This window comes from Squalius cephalus (genome assembly GCF_949319135.1).
Source record: "Squalius cephalus genome assembly, chromosome: 15".
NCBI classification, from domain to species: domain Eukaryota; kingdom Metazoa; phylum Chordata; class Actinopteri; order Cypriniformes; family Leuciscidae; genus Squalius; species Squalius cephalus.
Window position 1 is genome coordinate 10,238,609 of NC_137136.1, and position 15,944 is coordinate 10,254,552.

The 15,944-nt window shown below is 37.9% G+C and overlaps 1 protein-coding gene across 14 annotated transcripts in view; it reads left to right on the forward strand.

Moving 5' to 3' along the window:
• adgrb1a (adhesion G protein-coupled receptor B1a) overlaps positions 1-15,268 on the forward strand; it is a 94,223-nt gene extending 78,955 nt beyond the window's left edge. For 10 of the 14 annotated variants that reach the window (XM_079894711.1, XM_079894717.1, XM_079894712.1 and 7 more), the window contains 8 exons: positions 3,365-3,463; positions 6,059-6,230; positions 6,338-6,433; positions 6,521-6,560; positions 9,305-9,960; positions 12,544-12,579; positions 12,678-12,836; positions 13,675-15,268. In XM_079894711.1, coding sequence (XP_079750837.1) covers positions 3,365-3,463; positions 6,059-6,230; positions 6,338-6,433; positions 6,521-6,560; positions 9,305-9,960; positions 12,544-12,579; positions 12,678-12,836; positions 13,675-13,869 — 1,453 coding nt within the window. In that variant the 3' untranslated portion in view covers positions 13,870-15,268. The remainder of the gene's footprint in view (positions 1-3,364; positions 3,464-6,058; positions 6,231-6,337; positions 6,434-6,520; positions 6,561-9,304; positions 9,961-12,543; positions 12,580-12,677; positions 12,837-13,674) is intronic. The other 4 variants (XM_079894721.1, XM_079894716.1, XM_079894723.1 and 1 more) reach the window with 2 other exon arrangements.
• Positions 15,269-15,944: the final 676 nt, after the last annotated feature.

Genomic DNA, 15,944 nt, shown 5'->3' on the forward strand with positions numbered 1-15,944 from the left:
AAATGTTTATGCTTTGAAATTTTTTGTCCTTCAGAGGGGAAGAGATTGATATGGACTGGTTATAGGTGCTGTCAAAAGCAAGATGACACCTTTGCTCACTCATTGCATTTCTTTTACATTTCCGTTGGTGATTTGCCATGTGTCGCTTAATCATTTCTCCAGCTTCTCTTGATTTTTAGGTGTTGCTGTGCATCTTGATTCAATGTCATGTTTCTGTGTGTGAAATGTTTATTTGAGGGGCAGTCGCAAAGGAGCCGGCAAAGGAAATCTCACATAAGGCGTCAGCTTCATGCGTCTGATCGATAGCACTCAAGCTGAGTGAATTTCTCAATTTATATCCATTGATTTGAACAAGTTTTCAGTCGTGCGAGTTAAATGCCATTGAAGCTGAAGTATGAACTGAGAATTGTTATTATAGACCTCATTATAAGGGTTTCTCAATCCTACGCTGTCCATCTCCGTGCCATTGACCATCAATTACACACTGGATTTGTTAATCTTCCAAGATTCACATGTCTTTTACCAATCAGGCTTTACAGCAGAAATGTGTCCTGCGATTTATTACAGAGAAGATGAATATTACTCATGCTATGACTCATGATTGACTGTCTGTGTTTCCTTTTCTGGGCTGTGCTCCACTGCCTGCAGGCTGACGCGTGCCCTTACTGGCATCATTTTTGCATCCGAGCGTTTTCTTTCTCTTGTTCCTTCTCTTTGCTTTGTGTTTTTAGATTGTTATTATGATTATTTCATTTCATTTACATTGTGTTTGCCTCTGCTATGATCTCTCTGCTTGATTGTGTTTGTTTTTGTGCTGTTTGAGACATTGTATCAGAGTTACCACAGCATCCCCTCGCTCACACTCAGGGCTCTCCTCTCTGCCCCGCCCACCCGCCACCGATTGGCTGAGATGCAGGTCCGCCCATCCTCTAATTTAGCCTATCCCACAATTTAGCGCTTACATTTGCCTGATGCAATCTTTTAGGACTCAACCCTTTCTTATTAATTCTGATGGAAGCATGCTGGTTAGATTAAAAGTGCTTTAGATTAGACATTTAGATTTAGAATAGCTGTAGGTTCAGTTTGGATCCATAAATTAGTTTGTTTGTGTGTGTGTGTGTGTGTGTGTGTGTTTGGGAGTGTGCAAATGTAGGCTTGTATGAGAAAGTATGTGGATTTCATTGTTTGGACATTTTGGATCGGATTGGATTTTTTTTTGGAAAGTCAGAGTTCTGTTTGTGTCTAAGTAATAATGGGAAATATTTTTGCAATTCCGAAACTCTTATCAACATGTTTGTTTGAGTATTTTCTAGCCGCATTGCATTCTCTGCGGAAATAGATAAACTCAAGGCTGGCTGCCGTTGTTTGGTGCTGATAGATGGGAAGGGTGAATCACATTTAGAGGGAGGATTTTTATCACTTTTCTCTCCCTCCCTCACCCTTGTTCTTAAACAAAACATTTTTCATTAGCCTAACTAATAAGCACAACTGTTAATCATGCGTAGTGCAGCCGCAGCATTTTGGGTAGTCTCTGTACACCTGTAAATTATGTCATTTTCTTCAGTTTTAGAATAACAAAGGGCATTTTGATAAATTGCTGTGGTCCACATCAAGAGCTTTCACATTCATTTACTACCTGTGGCAAGACAAAACAAAAGATGAACTGTTTCAAAAATGGAGGGTAAAAAAAATGAGAACGTCGTTGTAATGTTTGATATAGGATCATGTGAGCTAGGTCTTTGAAGTTCCTCCATGAGGACTAGAAAGATGTCTTATATTAAAAAAAATGCTGATTGCTTTTTAATATCACTGCCTCTATTGAGGTTTTATTGGTGGCATTGGCCTTTTGCTTGGAATTGAATTTCTTATATTATTCAGGGTTTAATCTATATGTCTGCCAGTAGCAGAATCAACTTCCTATACGTTTGGGCAGCCATGCTTTATCTTGGCTTTATCTTTATTTTAGTTTTTTGGAGGTGGCTATTTTTAACAGTTTTATTACATGCATTACCGTTCAAAAGTTTGGAGTCAGTAAGATTTTTTTTTAAATAAATAAATACTTCTAATTAGCAAAGAAACATTAAATTGATCAAAATTGACCAGTAAAGACATTTTTTGTTACATAATATTTCTTTTTGATTTCGGTTCTTTTGAACTTTCCATTCATCAAAGAATCCTGAAAAAAAATAAAAAATAATTACAGTTTCCACAAAAATATTGAGCTGCGCAATTGTGACGTAATAAGAAATGTTCATGTGGCTTGTAATGGCTGATGAAAATTCACCTTTGCCATCACAGGAATAAATTACAATTTAAAATATATTTGAATAAAAAAAAAACTGTTATTTTAAATTGTAATAACATTTCACAATATTACTGTTTTTACTGTATTTTTTATCAAATAAATGCATCCTTGGTGAGTATAAGAGATTTCTTTCAAAAACATTTTTTAAAAATCTTACCGACCCCAACATTTTTAACAGTAGTGTGTTTTTGGAAAATGTTGGACAATGCTAATGTTGGACAATGCTCACATTTCATAAGCTGTCTGCAAATATTAAAATGCATTTGAGAAGCATATTTTAGGATAAAAGTAAATAGTCTCTGTCTCAACAGTGGCATTGCAGACTTAAATAATGTATACTGCAGTTTATTTCATAATAATAAAAGAAACAAGCCACACATAGATATAATGCAGAGTTCGTGCATGCAGGATATTGGCAGTTATGGCTGTGGATGACTATAATGTGTCTCCTAAAATGACCGTGATTTAGCTCGCGTCTGTGAATGCACGATCTCCGGCTGTCAACACGCATGAATGTTTGTGTGTATGTTTTTCAGCCAGCTTTTTCGAGTTCCCATGTCTCTCTCCAGCGACCAAAGACAGATGCAGTGTGGGACGGATAAACTGCTCGCAGCCTAAATCAAGCAAATTCCGTATGGCATACTAATGCAAAAGAAGATTTTGATGTCATTGATATGACAGAATCAAAATCCTATCATGAAATATTTTACGTAGACTGTCAGTGGAAAAAAGTGATGGTAATCCATACATACATGCATGACATATAGAGTTGATTTGTTTTTTTACTTGCTAGCTCTTTGTCCCACATGTTCAATCAGGCCTATTTAGAAATAAAACTATCGTGACAGCATCTTTTCCATCATTCCTGCACTCTTCCCAAAGCCTTGACAGAGATCTGCCTTGAGTGGGAGCTTGAAGGGGATTCTGTGTCCGCTAGGTCTGTGTATCAACATGTATGTAGGTGTATGTGTCTCTGTGTTTGTGTGTGTGTGCGAGAGCGTGTGTGTGGTTATATATCAGCGTACATGTGTATTTCAGTGTGTTGATTTGACTTTGCAGTCAGATGACAGTGCCACTGTACAATATGACGCTCAAATGTGCCAAGTGCGGAGTTATCTCGTCGGCTGACGTTTCCACCACAGCTACCAGTAACGCCATGTTAGTCCCGCTAATTATTTACCAACTCTTTGATGCTCTGCCTTCGGTTCTATTTTTCTTTTTTTTCTGCATATTTCTTACCTCACCCCTCTTTATTTCCTTTTCTGGTTTTCTCCCCCATTCATTTCCCTCACCCTGCTATTGCTCCTTAGCTGTTATGTCAGAAGCGATAAACAGAGACGGAGCTTTTATGCTGTTGCACTGCTAAATCATGCAGATTGCAATAGGAGCCCATCTTGAAGCCTTGTTGTGTATGTGTGTGTGAGTGTGCAAGTGTGTTTGTAGTGTGCAGTTGACCAGACAGTTCCTTGCTCAAGATGGTACCATGGTAACCATAATTTCTGTCAAAGTAGCATAGGTTTAGTTATAATAAATTAGTTCATGCATTTGGCAGGCGCTTTCATCCAAAACGATTTTCAGTGCATTCAGTATGTTCAAAACCCTGGGTTCAAACCTATCGCCTTGGTGTTGCTAGCATAATGCTTTACCAATTTTTGAATAAGCGATAGATCAATATATCATCCAGCTTTAAAATTGGTCAATTTGCCAGTATTTGGTCATTTTGAGAAATCTGCCATGCCTGCTTAGGCGGCTGACATATGCGTTGGCACTTTCAGATATTTTAATACATTTTGAGTAATATTCAGTGTTGTTATTGTTAACTAAAAGTTTTAAAAATTGTTTTTGGAAATAAAAAGCTTTATTAATGTTGCCTTGGCAACTAAATAAAATAAATATGTTGAAGTACTAAAATTACTTAAATTAAAACTGAAATAAAATAATATAAAATAAAGCTAAACAGAAACATAAAAAAATATAAATGACAAAAGCACAACAAAATTATTAACTGAAACTATTAAATAAAAGCTAATTCAAAAAAATGAAATAAAACACAAAAAACATTCTGATAAAACATAAAAATTTCACAGATGAGCTCAAATTAAACACATTTCAGCATATTTATATACATCTCAGTTGTTATAATTCGAACAAATTAACCTATATCGCATATACTGTAGATATAGGATATTGAAAACCTCAAACTGGTCAACCACTATTCTTCAAACAGTACAGGAATCTTTCTGCATCTTTCTGTCATTATATTTTTTCATTTCTTTTTGGTCTAAATGGTGGCCAAGTTATCAGTTTTCGCAGTAACACTAACCGAATGGTATTTTGGTTGGACTCTGTGGTATTTTGATGGAAGCAATGGTTGCCATGGGACTTTTTTTTTAAAGGGCTAATAATAGCAGCCATGCCAAGAATGGCTTTTTTGACTGCGAGACTGAAATGAGCCATGTTGGTCTGGTTTCTGTCATTAGCTTTCTGCTGGCTGTGTGTTTTACTCTATAATATGAGATCAAGTTGACCAGCCATTTGTTAATGTACATGAGAATCTGTAGGATGTTTTTGTATGTGGCGGCAGCTAAGAAACAATAACAGAGGTTAAAATGATGCAACCTGCAATACGGTGAATTGCCAGGGTGAAAGGTCGATGATGTTTTACCGCATTATGCGTGTGTTGATATATGTGTATAGATGCCCGGGGTTGACTACGTTTGTGTTTAGCAGTGCTTGTGAAAAGGATGTCAGGTGAAAGCTTTGTAGGGAAAAGTACTTCATAAAGATGATTATGTACATCCTTATGGAATCTGCTTTTCTGTTCATAATATAACTATATATTAAAACCTTAATGTATATCAATGAAATGAATGAATTGTGATTATTTCCCACACCAGTGTTCTAGTGTAGCCACTGAACAAGTTCTGAAAAGAACCGTGTTTTGAAGTGTGAAGAACATTTTAAAAATCCAAAGAACCTTTTTCCACTATAAAGAAACTTTTGTGGAATTGAAAGGTTCAATGGACGTTGAAGGTTCTTCAAGGAACCATCGATGCCAATAAAGAACCTTTATTTTTAAGAGAGTGTGAGCATTCTTTGATGTGTGTGTGATTGGCAGTGTGTTTGTTGGTGAGTTTAAAAGATACAAATGCAGTAGACTGAAACAGATCAAGAATACATTTGTAAAATAAAAGGGAGGAATAAAATAGTAAAAATAGTGAGAAGTAGGACTTGCTGAGCATGCTGGCCCTTTCCTCCAAATCCATGATCAGGGGAGAGTTTGTCTCTAAAGACCACTGATGTGTCTACATTCCTTCATCTATCACCCTCTCATTTGTCTTCCTCTTTTTCATCGTCCATTGCTCCTTTTTATTGCTTCTTTTGGCTTATTTTTACCTGTTGCACCTGTTCACATATGTTTTGAACTGTGATTGAACCATGTTTTGAGAATATTGATATTGCTTAGAGTATAATCAACAAAAAGGGCAACTCTAGCTCATATTGAGCACTGTATCGATCTGTGTAGTCATATATTAATGCTTTTTACTGCAACACCAGACACGTCTTTTAAAACACTCATCAGATATCCACGAAATCAATAATATGCTTTATAAGTATTAATTAGTTTTTTAAGAAATTTCTAAATATCAACTAAAAGAGTGACTTATCCTTTAGTTTTGCCCTCTTTGTCTTTTTTGTATGCCAATGGTGATATAAACCTTTACTCACTGTAATTCTGCTCCTGTCCTGTAGGGCGTCGCTGTGGAGCTCCTGTGTTGTGCTTCCACTGCTGGCTCTCACTTGGATGTCGGCGGTCCTGGCCATCACCGACCGCCGCTCAGCCTTGTTTCAGATTCTTTTTGCTGTCTTTGACTCTCTCGAGGGCTTCGTTATCGTGATGGTGCATTGCATCCTACGCAGAGAGGTGCGTGAACCTTGTCCCATACCTGAATCGGTTTTCAAATTTAAAGGCAGACTTCTAATTTTAGATGCAAATTAAAATACTTAGACACGATTTTTACAATCGATTAGGTCCAAGAGGCAGTAAAGTGTCGCGTTGTTGATCGTCAAGAAGATGGAAACGGTGACTCTGGTGGATCTTTCCAGAACGGCCATGCTCAGCTGATGGTGACTTGCGACTACATTTCTGTATTTCCTTTACACATAAAACATAAAATTGGGAATTAAAACTCTCATTCTCTCTGTTTTCTCCAGACTGACTTTGAAAAGGATGTAGACATTGCTTGCCGATCAGGTGAGTCCCTCAACACACTCTCTGGTCATTTAAATTTGCTGTGATGTCCATCTGAGAGGTGCAGCCGGCTGTTTATACAAGACAAGTGCTATTTTACAGGCCCCATAATGCTTTTTCTACAAGGAGATTCAGAACACGATCTGATTGCTGGCAAGCAGCAAAATGCAGATAAATAGACTTGTCTGTTCCCTTGCCGTGCCTCAGATCTGCCGGCCTGTCCTAATTAAGTCCCTCCCGACATTTCATTATCAGATAGCAGCTTTCTTCTCTGATATCTATCGGAAATGGGATTCTGATTATTTGTCAAGACGACACATCAAACTAGCATCTAGAAATAGAGATGTGTGATGTGATATTTTTTGCTTTTTTGAAGTGTGAATGAGTAAAAATTAAGCCTTCCATCAGCCCCCCTTCACTTGGTTACTCAAAAGACCCTTTCACATGACTGGCTGAAGCTAAAGTTTTGGCCACATTATTATACAAACCAAAAATTATACATACAAGACCCTCAAAGTTCAAACAGTAGTAACTTTGCTTGCTCCTGTTTTCCGTAGACCTTTTGTAAGGTAGCCAATGATTACCTGAAAATTTGCATAGGCTGCATCCGAAATTGCATACTCTCTTGAGTAGGTACTTCTTTTAAAGTGCCCCTATTATGCTATTTTAAAGTTTCCTAATGTTGTTTTGGAGTCTCCTACAACAGGTTTACATGCATCAAAGGTAAAAAAACTCTTTCATTTTTTCATAATATACATTTGCACATCACCACATTTTCAATGATTCTCAAACGACTTGTCAGATGAATCAATCTCTCTAAATCCCTCCTTTCCAAGAGCTACTTTGCTCTGATTGGCCAGGCAGCTCAGTCTGCTGTGATTGGTCTACCGTGTACAGCGCGTTTGTCGAAAACAAAAACGCCCATTACCATAACAATGTCAGCTCTGTGTGTACTGAGCATAGACTGTAAAAAAATGGTCCTGAGGCTTCCTACACTGTAAACTAAACACAGTAACGAACAATGACGTTGATTTTACCATATCAACCCGACCGCGAGTGTGATGATGAAACATTTGAAGAACTAGTTATTCAACCCGCACCTCCATCGCAAGGACGACTCGAGCAGGACGGTTCTCAGTGATGCGCGACTCAGTTTGAGGTACAGAGATGTCGCAACTGTAATTCCTCACCATCAGCATTAACAAGTGCATGTCCATCAACAATTCGATTATTTTACTTGTACTTATTTATTTACCGAGTATTTTTCTAATTTATTGTGGTGAACATGGGGAAACTGTATCAATAACAGTACATACATTAGCCAAGCTCTAGCGTGAATGACTGATGTAACATAAATGTTGGTAAAACAAATCTTGCTCCATGCTTAATCGTTTCTTCAAAGTCGTGAGAACGACACAGTTTTAGGTAACGTTAATAGTGGCCCACAACTGATTAGCAGAAGTATTTCAGTAAGACAGTGATAACGTTAGTTAGCCAGTTAGCAGAAGACCAACACAATATAAAACTCAAAACTAAGTATTTTGAACACCATCTTTCAATAGCAAGCGGTTTGCAAATCCTGCATTGAACTCCAAGATTTGAGAAGCAGTCGTCAGTAAAATAAAGGGAACACAGCAAAAGTTTAGGATTATACTGCTGTGATATCGTGGTAAAGATGAATTTTAACCACTGATTCTTCACATGCTCGTCCTTGGGCAGTGAAAAAAAAAACTGGCTTTACCTTCACATTGTACAGCACAGCGTCTTCTCGACATGATGCTGTCCAGCATCCACAGGAATCAGCTGCAGTGTTTGAGGTTCAAGTTTTCCCTGGAGTCTGCGCACAGTAAGTAGGCGGGCAATATGCTAATGTTTCATCTTGACGTCACAATGAACAGCTAAAGGCTTGTTTGAAAAACGATTAATTTCATTAACTCAGAGTCGACTCATACATTTGAAAGACAATAACTTTATATGTGGTGCACTTTCAGATTTAAAACTTTGCAGGATGTTTTCATTACACACTACATGAAAGGTAATTTTCAAAAATCAATAATAGGGGCACTTTAAATAAGTAACCGTGACTGCTAAAAAGGTACGTTCTATATAGTATGAATGTGTGTAGTATGAATGTAATCCGGACGTATTACATGCACCATGTTGTCATTATCATGTGACCGACCTGCATCAGCTGCGTCGCTTCACTTCCATTCACAAATCCTCTCCCGTGGCCTCATGGGATAGTAAAGTGTCCATTGTATGTGCACTTCAGAATCTTGACAGAAGTAGTAGGTCATCCGGGTGCTTTTTACCTACTCTTTTATGAGAACTGTGAATTTGGCATACTTCTTTTGTCACATACTGTTTTTCGCCTACTATGTAGTAGGAAAGTATGCGATTGTCAAATTTTGAATTAATAAATCAAAAGTAGGCCTGTAAAATGTAATATGGACTAGCATCAGTGATTATTCAAATGGAATCTGAAATATGGAATCTTCTTGTTGTGAATGCGTGATGTAGTTTCAACTACTACACATATACTTAAGCACATGTGACACTCATGATATGTGAAATACCTACAGAAACTCAAAGGTCTTCATGACCATCATTGCCAAAACAAATAAAAAATCTTGTTAACTTGAAGAAATGATGATTTAAGCTGCTAAAAGGGCAGTAAAATGTAGCACTGCTATCAAATCAGAATGATCCCTTTTCACTTACTAAGGCTTTTTCTCTCTGATTTGCAGGCACCCTTAAGCGTTCCTCCCAACAAGGTGAGGAGAAGGTAGCTTCACAGCAGATCACGGTACAGAAAGGCTCCAACTTCAACACCCTTCCTGCCAGCATGGCAAAGGTCCACCTGCAAAACGTTGCCGATTACGCCAGCCACACACTCACCATGCGCCGCGACAAAGGCGGCATTGCGGGGGTCAGCACCGAACTACCCGGAGCCAAATCTATTTACATCTGTGACGGCGAGCTCTTCAAGCAGCTGGACGGAGCTCCGGGAGACAGCAGCGGTCTTGAAGGCGGCGGAGGAGGAGGGTCGGGCCAGGGTTACGTGCTCTTGCCCAACAACAACAACACCCTTAGGCCCTCGAAGGGTGGCAAAGAGGACCAAGCCACCAAGTACAACATCGGCATCGAACAGTTACCCCAGACCAGGCTCATCCACCTGGCCAACCCTGCTGGCACCGATCCCGTGCCAGGCTTCGGGCTAAAGAGCTTGCCCACCGACAGAGTCAGCATTTCCTGCTCAGAGAGGGACTCCCCGGGGCAGACAGTGCAGAACATCTCCAGCGAATCCCAGATGATAAACAGTTGTGAGCAAGGGGACTCTGGGAACTCCGGCATGATGTCTAAGAGCGAGACCATCTCCACACTGTCTATGAGCTCTTTGGAGGTAAGAAACAACGATAATCATGAGATCAAACAATGCAACCCTCTACATTACAAGGAAATCACTCGCGTATAGAGTTGGGTATCGTTCAAAAATGTGGACTCGAGTTGCATGACTTGGACTTGACTTGCGACTCAACTTGACACAATCAAAGAAGACTTGCGACTCGACTTAGACTTTGACAACAATGACTTGCGACTTGACTTGGACTTGAGCCCTCTGACTTGAAAATACTTTATTGGCTACCTTCTAAAACCAAAGATCAGAGTTGTGTTCACTATAGGCTGGTCTAACATATGATCAGGTATGATTAGCGCTGCTGAGCCAGAGAGGGTCTCACTCAGCCAGTGCTTGTGTAACAAGTGGTATACCAAATAAAAGGGTTGTTCAACATTAAACTATAAATGTAGCACAGATATATGTTCTCTCTCCTACACTTAACACTCTGACTGAGTGTTTGAGTTTTTTTCTTGCCATCTTTACAGCAAACTATTCCTATTGTTATGAATATAAATGTATGCGCAGCGTATTGTGATGAACTGTAAACTCTAGTGCATGGGCGCCTACTCTCTGTCGCTTTGCTAAGAATGTTTTTTTTCTCACATGCACTCAAAGAGAGAGAAAGCAAGAGAGTCTTACACACCATGTAGAATTGACGTGCTGCATGTCAATGGGATTCTTTCTTGTTTTTTTCTTGTCAAAGTGACTGAGGTTGTTTGAAATGACTGAAGCAGAAGTCACTGCCAGATCCTTTGGTAGTGGGCGGAACTAATGCGCAAGCTGCAATCTCATTGGCTTGCTCTCACCTATTACGTCCATGTTTTGATTTCAGACAACATGCTTAATATTCATGAGCCCTGCAGCTGATTAGTTAGTTAGAATTAGTAGGATTGGTAGTAATATTTTATATTTATGTATTATAAGTTTTTTTTTTTATAGAAACACTGGACCACCAATATTTTCTCAAGCACACTTTGCACATACTCAGTCTGGTAAATTTTCTAGAAAAATGTGATTATTTTGCATAGAGACGGTCTGATAGATATCCTGTACCTGTTTCCTCATTGTAGACGAGCATGTTTGACTTAATTTTGTCTAAATAATGAAAACACTCTTCACAGTTTGTATGGAAAGATTGACAGCTTAAATGATTCAGAATCCCAGTGACATTAACATTTGATGGCTAACAGCACAAATCTGCGTGCGTCTTACAACTCTGTGGATGCTGTTTTCGCGGTCCTAAATCAAGACATCTTTTCATCTTCATCTTATACACTTTCTTTTCTCAGCCGTGATTATTACTGAAAACTGATGGACACTTTGGTTTTTGGTTCAGAGGAATGTGTTGTAGACCTATCTGCCTATGATGCTGTGAATTCACATCAATGTTTATCATATCTGCCACAAGGGAGCAAGTGTCCTAATTTATGTGCGGAGTGAAAAAAAGCATGTTTGTGGAGAGTGTCTGTCATTACGTGGCTCAGAATTACATTTCAACTGACATCAGCCAATGCACACGCACTCGGTTTCAATGAAAACTGCATTGGAACGCTTAATGGAATGAAAGACCTGCCGTTTTAAAAAGGAAGAAATGAAAGAAGGCTACATAAATTATGCCTCTTTGCATTTGCAATTATCCCGCTTAGAAAAGAAAGTCTCTGCAAAGGTCAGATTTTGCTCATGCTTTAAAAGGGAGCAGATGACAAGCATGGATTCCTCCTCACCTCAGGCCAAACATGCTCCCAGAATGCATTGCGGGCACACAGCTGCAGCCACGCACAGCACAGGCAGAATGTCAGACTGCCCTCAGACGCTCTCCGACAGGCTAAAGAAAGGCCATTCGGTCACAAGCTGTTTACTGCACACTCTTGCCAGGAGCTCGGCGGAAACATGCAATATACAAGCGACACAATGCTTTCTCAAAGTCTGCCCTAAGTGCCAAAATTTTACACTCATTTTTCCCCCCTACTTATTGCATTTGGGTCATTCTCAAACAGTATTGACTTTCTGACGTACAAAATATTATAAAATGTTGAACATTTGAAGTTCAGTTTTTCCTATATTCATTTTTTTGTAAACTTTTTTTTTTTTTTTTAAATCAGAATAATAGCTTAACTAATAACTAAATTAATCATTTATATTATTAAAAAATTGTATGTTAGTTGCATTAAATGTTAATTTAAATAAGTTAATTTGATTAAGCATTTTATATTAACTTTTTTTTTGCTTTTTTTTGCTCTGTTTAAACTTAAATATATTATATTACATTATATTATATTAAAATTGATTTTATATTAATTGAATTTAAATGTTAATTGTATTTTATTTTTAAAAATTGTTTTGCTTCATGCACTAATGTTTAAAATAGAAAAATACAATACATTTATGTATTGTAATATTTTGTTATGATGTTAATGATGTCTTTTATAAAGTATTTGTTTTTAAATATCTGAAATCTTTTTAATGACTTAAATGTCTAAGGACATGTTTATCACTGTTTTTTGAGAATGACCCATTTGCTGTTTTTCCCCAAGACCACTCTGGAAGGACACACAATAACAACCTTTATTCTTATTTGTCCTTTAGAGACGAAAATCACGCTATGCAGAGCTGGACTTTGAGGTCAGTGTAATGTAAATCTTTCCACAAATGACAGCAGTCTTGCGTGGTGCAGATTCATTCATCACTGCAGTGGTTCTAAGTCCGGTTTTGTCTTGCAGAAGATCATGCATACACGGAAGCGCCACCAGGACATGTTCCAGGATTTAAACAGGAAACTGCAGCATGCAGAGAAGGACAGAGATTCTCCCCCAGTGGATGGGAAGCCTGGGAAGAGATGGAGTGTGTCGTCAGGAGGCAGCGATAAAACCAACCTTAGTGTACGAATTTACATTAATCACTCAATGTCTTACGTGTCTCAATGTATTTGTCGTTAATGGGATCTTGTGGAAAAAATAAGTAGTTTCTTCCCAAAATCAAAAGGAAAGATAAATTGTACTTTGCATTTAGCAGAATTCAAGTTAAATGACATTAATTTCTTGACAATTAATATAATATAATATAATATAATTAGTGCTGTCAAAATTTGATAAATCACATCTAACATAAAAGTTTGTACTGTGTATATATATATATATATATATATATATATATATATATATATATATATATATATATATATATATACACACACACACATATTAATAAACTTTTATGTTAGATACAATTAATCACGATTAATAGATTTGACATCCCTAAATATAATATATAACAATGAATTAAAATTTATTACAAATAATATTAAATCATTTTACTAAATAATAATGTTCATTTTGTTTTCCCTTAAAGTAATATTAATTAAATTAAATAATATTGATAATTTATTAATTGCCTGTATGCAATTAAATGTATATTAAATACAATAATAATAATTGTCCTAACAATAATATTAATTTTCTGTATTCCATTAAATAAATATTAAATAAAATAATAATAATACTTGTCCTAACAATATTCATTTCCTGTATTCAACTAAATGTATATTAAATACAATAATAATAATAATTGCCCTAACAATAATATTAATATCCTGCATTGAATATATAATCCATTTTTGGTTTTGTGTTTTTGTTTTTTAACGCTGAAGTATAGCCCAAACAGTTCTTGACATTTCACATAAATGTCAAATTTTTTTTTTTTTTATGTTTGATAATGTAGGACAAGCAGCAGACCCCCAGTAAGCGGGTGTGGGAGGGCATCAGGAAGACCCACTCCCCACCATCATGGGTGCGTAAAGAGCTGGAGCCCCTACAGGCCTCTCCCCTGGAGATGCAAGCGGTGGAGTGGGAGAAAGCCAGTGCCACCATCCCTCTGGTGGGCCAAGAGATCATGGACCTGCAGACGGAGGTCTGAAAGACCAACATAACATACAGAGAAACAGAACAAACTCTACTCGCAGGGAAACAGGGATAAGGAGAGGGGAAGATAATTGAGCGAGAGTGCAGGCAAAAAAAGTATGCAAGAAAGACACTGAAAGAGAGTGAAAGCAACATGGCTGTGCAATTTTTATTTGTGTTTTTTTTTTTTTTTTTTTTTTTGTAATCCTGGAATGGCCTTTTCCTCAATGTCAAAGCGAATCATAACACTTTAGAAAATCCAGGTCTGAGTCTGTTGCTATGGTAATGAGCTGGCGCTACCAAGAACGGCTGAACTGGGCAAGTTAAGTAGTGACCCGGGATGTTACCATGGGAACATTGGGAATGACTGACTAAAAGGAAGGGCTGGAATTCAGGCTAAGAGCAGATGAGCCTTAGTGAGTGGCCTTCAATTTCTTACACCTCTGGATACATATTAGTGTTCATGTCACATTTGAGAGCGTTATGAAAGAGAGAGAGACGTAGCGCTACAACTGCCCGACAGGAATCAGGTGTGCTACACGTCATTCAAAATCAAATTCTTGACTATTCTTAGTATTATCATCATCGTTGTTGATCAGTGTGACACATGCGTACGCTTGGGGCACAAGAGGTGACGTGATTGCCCAAAGCCATCTGCATATGACTGTTAATCTGTCTCGAACGCCCTCCTGAGCCAGTACAGCCACAACTTAGCCACTGTGCTGTCCCATGCACCGCATCCACCTGCGGATCCTTCGGAAGTCGGTCAATGGCGAAGTGACATCGGCGTGGGATTCAGTTTGGAAGCAGGTCGAAGTCCAGTTGGTGGGTTCACGTTTTCATTCGCTTGATGTTTTCATCAGAATCACTGGAGCTGAGAGACCTGAAACAAACTCCTGTGTCTCAGAATATGTGCAGAATCAAGTTTGAAAGAGAAAACGGAGATGAATACGAATATATAAATATATATTATAAATAGTCTTATATATGAAACTGCAGAGGGGTGTTATTCTCTGGCTAGATGTGTTCGCACACAGAGCAAGCACAAGACTCACTCCTCAGAGTCCTGTTGTACAGCATTGTAATTATTTCCAGAAGAGTTCTACAAAATGAATTTTAGCCTATAAATATCTTTCTTACTGTGCTTGGGGACTATTGTTATCATTATTATAGATATCATTGCGATTCTGAGATCCCCCACCCAACTCTCATCGGGTTACTGGACTATATGAGTGTTCTGTAACATCATGTAACAGTGTGTATTTCGATATCACTGACTGTCACTCCAGATGATACGTACTTGCCTGAATTCTCCATGAACTCCCTGCCTTTCCACACTTCCTTTTTTAATTTCACTGGGGTTTCTTTGTTATTGTACAGTTTTCAGAGCACAAAATGAATGTGTCATATTTCTAATAAAAAAGTATATCTATATAATAAAGGGAAATATGTCATATTGATGTTGCAAAACTTGTTGAATTTGCCCTGGCTGCTGTGTGATAGATAGATAGATAGATAGATAGATAGATAGATAGATAGATAGATAGATAGAGAGATAGAGAGATAGAGAGATAGAGAGATAGAGAGAGAGAGAGAGACCGATAGATGGAGGGACGACAGAAAGATAGAGACAGTAATATAGACTGATAGAAAGATAGATGGACAGACAGTTATATAGAGAGACAGACAGATGGAGGGACGGACGGAAAGACAGACAGATGGATGGATGGATGGATGGATAGACAGTAATATAGATAGATGATATAAAGTCAGTGATAGATAGATAGATAGATAGATAGATAGATAGATAGATAGATAGATAGATAGATAGATAGATAGATAGATAGATAGATAGATAGATAGATAGACAGATAGACAGACAGAGACAGTATTATAGACTGATAGAAAGATAGATGGACAGACAGTTAGAGAGACCGACAGATGTAGGGACAGACGGAAAGACAGACAGAGACAGTAATATAGACTGATAGAAAGATAGATGGACAGACAGTTATATAGAGAGACAGACAGATGGAGGGACGGACGGAAAGACAGACAGATGGATGGATGGATGGATAGACAGTAATATAG